Below are 7,829 nucleotides of genomic sequence, written 5' to 3' on the forward strand. Positions count from 1 at the left end.
ACGAACTAAGGGTGGTGAAAGGGGAGGAGGGCAGGGGGTGTGGTTGAATGGGTGACGGGCACTGAGGGGGGCATTTGACGGGATGAGCACTGGGTGTTATTCTGTATGTTGGCAAATTGAACACCAATAAAAATAAATTTATTATTTAAAAAAAATTAAAAAATAAATATATTTGTGATATATGTATATATATGTTAAGGGAGCTGACAGAGAGAGTCATTTTCATTGACTGTTAGTATTACTCCCTATGGGTTTGTTCTCAAGCTTGTATAATGTGGTGAACTAGAAATTGTTGCATCATACTCTATAACCAATAGCCACAGACCTTAAAGCTTCATAAGCTAATTTTTTATATTAGTTGCAAAAGAAGATGTTAAAATAATAAAAATCAAGACATCAAAACATCAAACAAAACCGGAGTATTTAGATTTCGAGTAATCATTTTATTGGACAAAAGCAAAAATACAAATTTTCTTCAAGGTCTTCTAGAAAGATAACATTATGATAATGGTGGCAAGAGAAGTAAACCAAAATGAGGACACAAACCGGGACAGTTTCATGTATAGAATATTCATTTAAGATGATGGGTTCTGGAAGTAAAAAGCACCAAATATTTGTAGAAGCAGTTTAACCATTGGTAAATAGCTATTGATTCTTCCTGGAGAATATAGGATAGATGTTTTGGGAATCAAACTACAAAAATAGGACCAAATAATTTGGAGGCTTCCACTTTGCATTCAATTTCAACAGTATGTTTAATAGAAGGTAGAGAATCCATATCCTCCATAGCACAGTGGGCGGTCGCAGCCATATCTGTAGCCTCCCCAGCCCCAGCCCAGTCTCGGGAAGCTGCCACATCCCCAGCCACTGCCACAGCCCAGGCCACCGAAGCCTCCACAGCCGTAGCCCAGGCCTCCATAGTAGTTGCCGTAGTAGCTCATGGTGTCAAGGGTGGTGAGTTGGCGGTTGAATGCAAGAGTCAGAGTGTGAATTTCGACATCTTTACAAGGAGGCATATATACTCTGATCAGAGAATGTGACAAAACATGTGCCCCTCCTTTGGTGTCATTCCATGAATTATATTTGCCTGACCCAACATATTAATCTGTGGTCCCCCAACCACACTTACAAGAATGTCTAAACCTGCTTGGCTACATAGTTAGGTTGTAGAGCAGAGCTTGCTGCTATAATCTTCTTAGAATGATTTGATGTTTCTTCAAAGTAGTGACATGCCAAACCCTAAATAGAGTACTCGAATGCCAGTCACTTGACATCAGTTACATTAAATATTGTTGAATTCCTAATTAAATATCTTCTCATCACTGGCATTTGAGGGTTGTTGTAATTAGTTCTACAAAATAGCAAAAAATAATTAAAATCAAGTCTCTTAAGCTTACCAATTTCTTCAAAAGGCACGCATGTATTTTGTATCATGAGAAGCAAATGATGCACCTCTCTTTAGAATATAAAAGAATATTTTAAGTCAAGACAGATTTAGTTCACCTGCCACGTGTACCAGGAAACAACAACCACAAAAGCTCACCTGATTTCTAGAGTTTTAAAATTTGGGGCATGTACAATTAATAGATTTAATTTTGGCTTTAAATACCAACATACTTATTTTGGTTCAAATACATAGCAGGGGCACCTGGGTGGATCAGTGGTGAAGCATCTGCCTTTGACTCAGGTCGTGATCCCGGGGTCCCAGGATCAAGTCCCACATAAGGTTCCCCTAAGGAGCCTGCTTCTCCCTCTGCCTATGTCTCTGCCTCTCTCCCTGTGTCTCTCATGAATAAATAAATAAAATCTTTAATAAATAAATAGATACGTTGCAGAATTGTAATCACTAGTGGAAAGACTATCACTCTGATCAAAAATCCATCTTGTGAGAAGTCTTCCCACAGTACTTTTTTAAAATATATATCCTGAGTGCTTTCTCTATAATACATTCTAGTCTCACTGCTACCACAAATGCAGATTACATTTGGCTTCCTACATCATTTCCCCCTCTTTCTCTGCCTTCATCATTTATCCATTTATCTTAGATCTTTTTCAAATCTCACTCAAAACACCACCCAACTTCCTTCCTCCATGAATCATTACTCCAACCAGGTATAAATATGAGGAGGGAAAATGGTTTTGGCTCTAATTATATATTCGAAAGAACACAGCATCCTTCTACCTAGATCTCCATAGTCAATATTATAAATTTGTCTCTGTCTTCTCTTCGCTTAGTCTGTGCCCATTTTTTTGTCTGTAGATAATTTCTAACTTCTCTTTCCCAAGATATCAACTAGACATTTCTAAGATATTGACAATGCTGTTAAAGTCCCTAAAAGCATCTTAAATTTGAAAAGAACTTGTACAATCTGTAATAGTAAGACATTTTCTACATATGTGGTACAATTTTAAAGAAGGACAAGAGGGGCACCTGAGTGACTAAATTGGTTGGGCCTTGGTTTTTGGCTCAGGTCATCATCTCAGGATCTTGGGATTGAGCCCCATGTTGTTGGGGGGAGCCGCTCAGCAAGGAGTCTGCTTTTCCCTCTCCTACTGCCTCTCCCTTCTGCTTCTGCTCTCTTTTTCCCTTAAATAAATAAATAAATAAATAAATAAATAAATAAATAAATAAATAAATAGATAAAATATTTTTTTAAATTAAGAATAAGAAAATTAAAAAGAACAAAAAATAAGGATGTACTCTTTGGAAACAGTTGGCCTGTTATTCACAAAGTTCCTCACCTCAGCCCAGAGAGTTAGTTAAGTGATACCTAAAGCCCTATGCAAATATGCCCATACCTTGAGACTTGGGACTCAAAAACTTGTTTTCTATGATAATAACTATTTTGCTAAGCTTTTGTGGAGATTTATAAGTAATATGACACGGTTTGGGATGAGTTTGTTCACTGACCTGATGTAGTATCTAAACAAAACCTAGCATTTGGTTGGCACTCAATATTTTTTGAAAGAGTTATATGACTTTCACTGATATTAACATAAATATCATGCATATCATAACCTAAGCAATTAATCTGATGTTCTAGGAAATGTTTTATGGCTGACATGGATTCCAACAGGCTTTCTGGTTTCAGAGTAGCACTAACCCCAATATTAGCCTGTAATCTCCAAGTTATTCTAATACAACTGCATTCCGTTTTTATTCCTCATTTCAGAAATCAGCCAATTGATAGAATGAATATTTTCATTTTAATGAATCATTTAGAAGTATGAATAAATTGCATACCATTAAAGATTCCACAGTCTCTTTGTGTAGCTCTGTCAGAGCATGTAACCATGATTAAAGTCTTTTAATTATTTTTTTAATGTCACACTATCTCTACTTTATAGATGGAAAGAATATGGGACACAAATGAAAAACTTCATTAACAATAAATGCTAAGTGTGTTTTCAAAGAGGAAAACACATGACTGGTGTGCATCACTTATAAATGTGCATTCTTTGTTAAAAATAGAAGAAAGAATTTGAAAAATATGGAACAAATCTGTTTTTCTCCCATGCATAAGTGAAAAATTTACATTGGAAATTTCTTTAGGGGTTATTATTTTTCTGTCCATTCAGTGGATCAAAGGCAGATGTGGATCACTATTTTTTTTAAGTGTTCACCCAAGTTGCTATTTATGTTGATGGATGAAAGAGTAAAAAATGTTCTCACATTTTCCCTAGCAGTGAAGAAGTCTTTTGTTATATATTCCAAACATTTCCTCTCACCTCAGATGCAGATGCATACATTCTAAGCACAACAAAATTATGATAATATTGATTATTCTAAGAATGTCAACAACAGTAATAATGGTATTGATTACTACTTGTCAGCCCCAAAGCTCCTGTCCCTGGAGACACTAAACAAATGAAAGGGTAATAGAAATTCTGTTCTACTGGGTAAACTCCACAGTGTGATCCTTCAACAGAGTAAGTGACTTGGCTCTACTTCCCCTGCTCAGCTCACTGTGATGCTACATACAACTGCTAAATAGCACTGATTGAAAGAAAAGGTCATCATGGGTTTTTATGTTGGTTTGTTTTGTTACCAAAAGTTGAATTTTAAGATTGCTCATTGTTTAATTATATTCCAAGGCAGATAACCTGCAAATTAACAGGTGCAGTTCTCTGTATCAGACAATATAAATGTTAAAGAAATATAGCTCTTAATCTAGTAAGGGGATTAATCACCATAAAATTAGCTGTGATATTTTAGCTTTCCTTACAAGCATCACCAGAACTTTCAAAATGGTTTATTTGACAACATTCCAGGAGAAAATAGAGAAGCAGCATAGTGTAATTGAATACTCTAGTCTCAAATTGCTTATTCTGAGGTTCCCTGCCTGCAAGACTATGGGGCAGCATTACAGACTTTATTGTCCCTTTCAGAACTTTAATTCCATGATATCATTTTGTCCTTTTCTTTTCTTATTACATTGGCCCAGCTTACGCAGAGTATCAATAGGCTCATACTATTACCTGAAGCTACCACTCAGTCTTAGGAAAACAATTTAGAAAATTCTGCTATTTTACTTATTTTATTCCTTATTTCTTATACAGTAGTCTCCCCTTATTCACAGGGGATATGTTCCAAGATACTCAGTGGATGCCTGAAACCACAGATAGTACCGAACTCTAATACGTACTATGTTTATTCCTAGCATAATTTCTGTAATAAAGTTTAATTTATAAATTAGGCATAGAAAATGTTAACAGTAATAACTAATAATTAAATAGAACAACTATAACAATACACTGTAATAAAAGTGATGTGAATGTGGTCTCTCTGTCAAAATACCTTTATTATGCTCATCCCTCTTATTGAGATAATAAAATGTCTACATGATGAGGGGATGTGAGGTGAGTGCTGTAGGCATTGTGATGTAGCATGAAGCTGATTTTGAGCTTCTGACAATATGCCTGAAGGAGAATCATTTGCTTTCCACCTACGGCTGACCTCAGGCAACCAAAACCACAGAAAAAGGGAGACTACTGTCCTGTCAATAAAATGGTCATTTTTGAAGGGATGATGTTTTACTAAAAATCATCTGTGTATAATAGATGAAAAGCAGACTATGAAAAACAGAAGATAATATATATTTCAAAGATTCACAGAAAAACAAGAGTTTATTTTCTCTGAAAATTTAGCAATAGGGATTATGAGATTTGTGGAAAGTTTTCTGATTGCAGTTGTAGTGATGTGGATGTCAAGCAACCGTAAATATGTAGATACAACACCACTTGTTTTTATAAAACAAAATAAAGGGAGACAATAGAGATGGAAGATTAGTTGCAAATTTTGAATTTCAGGGACGCCTGGGTGGCTCAGCAGCTAAGCATCTGCCTTCCGCTCAGGGCGTGATCCTGGGGACCTGGGATGGAGTCCCACATCGGGCTCCCTGCATGGAGCCTGCTTCTCTCTCTGCCTATGTCTTTGGCTCTCTCTCTGTGTCTCTCATGAATAAATAAATAAAACATTTAAAAAAAATTGGGATCCCTGGGTGGCGCAGCGGTTTGGCACCTGCCTTTGGCCCATGGTGCGATCCTGGAGACCCGGGATCGAATCCCACATCAGGCTCCCAGTGCATGGAGCCTGCTTTTCCCTCTGCTTATGTCTCTGCCTCTCTCTCTCTCTGTATGACTATCATAAATAAAAAAAAAATAAAAACTTTAAAAAAATTGAACCCCATTAAGAAATAGAGATAGATAAATATGAAATATGTAAAAATCAAGTGTGATTCTTTAAATGCAAGAAGATTTAAAACTCCATAGTTGATTTTTCCTGCTGAATTCAATTCTAAAAGTTATATAACTAAAAAAAAAGAATAACATTCTATTGTTTTGAATTACTAATTCTCAAACCAGAGTTCTTTTTATACATTAATATGTACACATGACTATATAATTGTGTGTACTGTATTTCAAATTGTAAATAGTTAAATTTACACATAAGTATTTACACATAACTGAGTTAAACCCCTCAAAACTGTATTTTCTATTTCAAACTAGGTCATTTATTGATATTCAACATAAATTATCTGTTAGTGCCCAAACTCGGGAAGCCAGAGGACATAATGCAGACATCTTAAAATAATAAATTCTCTGAAATTCTTAGATTTCTCTTGATAAATAAGCGTAGGGTGATCCCAGCCTATTGACTGAAGAATGTTGTGGCAACTCTGCTCATGGTAACAGATTTTGGGTTACTAGAGCAGTAGTTTAGTAGGAACTAGAGAATGTATGTCCTCCTAAGCATGGTGGGTGGTGGCAACCATATCTATGATCTCCCCAGCCACAGCCACAGCCACAGCCCAGGCCACTGGAATCCCCACAGCCATAGCCCAGGCTTTCATACTAGTCACCATAGTAAATCACGGTGTTAGGGATGGTGAGCTGGTTTGTTGTTCAGAGCAAAATCCTGAGTGTGAATGTCATACAGCTATGCTTATATCCCATGAGCAGAAAATGTGATAAAACATGCGACCGTTCTTTTGTATCTTTCCAAATTATTCATTCACTTGAGGCAACTCATTAATCTGTTTGCTGACACAAGGAGGGGTGCACACTCATTAAAATTTCTGAGCTTGCTTAGCTGCCTTGTTAGAACACCCTTGAACTCATTACATTCTTTCTGTTTTAATGAGAAAAGAGATCTGTCTTCAAAGTCACAAAATAAAAATTCCCTACATAGAATTCTTCATCAACTAAACATATTGCATCATTCATATTTGATAGTGTTTTCTCATTAAGTATTTTCTCATTTCCCATTTTCATATCATTCTCTGGATACTTGTATCTTACTTCCATCTGGATTAAAATACACCGATCATATTTAAAATTCTTAAATCTATCAAATTCCCCAAATGTCAAATTTATTTCTCAAGTTGAATACACACACACACACACACACACACAAAAGAAAACTATTTTGACTATACATCAGCTTGTAAAACATTCGTTTGGTTAATCAACATAGTAAAATTTATTTCAGAAACTGAGGGACTATCTGAGAGACCAAAGTCACTTTTATAACCAATCTGTAAGCTGTTCAAAAATACTCTCTTTACACATTACTCATTTTTCCTGATCAGGTTATATCCAAAGTATTAGCTAAAAATACAGATGACCTTGGCTCTATGCCTTATAGCTATTTTTTATCCTTCTTTACTTTTCTTCATAATCCATGTGTCATATCTCTTATCAAATCTCTCTTTAAACTTCATTCTACATTTGTTGCCAATACATACTTGCACCAGCTAGGTCTTTTGCTCTTATCCACTTTTTCCACTTAATATTTCATTCCTCTGTTTATATCCCTAATTTCATCATAATATCTTTGTTCTTATATTGTCTTTATCAATTCTGTGTGTTCCAACCCCTTATTTTCTCTTAGGCAATCAGCAAACATTTTTCATATGCTATTATTTATTAAGGTTAAATTTGTTTTAAAATAAGATACTCTTAAAAAATAAAATATGATAGTTTTAAGATCATATACTATTTTTAACAGAGTCTCCTAAAATCCTGATGCCTTGAAAATCTCCAAGAATGAATGTGCAGTCATGAAATGACTGAGGCAGGAAACAAAGATATAAAGGTAGATGGCCAGTGCTCACTCACTGGTTCCTCAGCTCACTCTGTAAAGATAATAAACCAAACCCAAAATTTAAGCCTCACTGGAGCATGATCATATATTAGACTTGGGTCTTTTTAAAGTTTTTTTCTTTTAATTTTTATTTATTTATGATAGTCACACACAGGGAGAGAGAGAGAGGCAGAGACATAGGCAGAGGGAGAAGCAGACTCCATGCACCGGGAGCCCAACGTGG

General features: G+C 35.7%; 1 protein-coding gene across 1 annotated transcript; it reads right to left on the bottom strand.

The window, feature by feature from the left end:
• Positions 1-736: 736 nt before the first annotated feature.
• Positions 737-1,003, bottom strand: LOC129502084 (keratin-associated protein 19-7-like). The gene has a single exon (XM_055313511.1). The coding sequence runs from the start codon at positions 939-941 to the stop codon at positions 756-758; it is 186 nt and encodes a 61-aa protein (XP_055169486.1). The 5' UTR covers positions 942-1,003; the 3' UTR covers positions 737-755.
• Positions 1,004-7,829: the final 6,826 nt, after the last annotated feature.

Source organism: Nyctereutes procyonoides, unplaced genomic scaffold, assembly GCF_905146905.1.
Source record: "Nyctereutes procyonoides isolate TBG_1078 unplaced genomic scaffold, NYPRO_anot_genome, whole genome shotgun sequence".
In the NCBI taxonomy this organism is placed as follows: domain Eukaryota; kingdom Metazoa; phylum Chordata; class Mammalia; order Carnivora; family Canidae; genus Nyctereutes; species Nyctereutes procyonoides.

Excerpts from the sequence above, each read along its gene's own strand:
- LOC129502084 (XM_055313511.1), bottom strand. The coding sequence starts at position 941 with ATGAGCTACTACGGCAACTACTATGGAGGCCTGGGCTACGGCTGTGGA.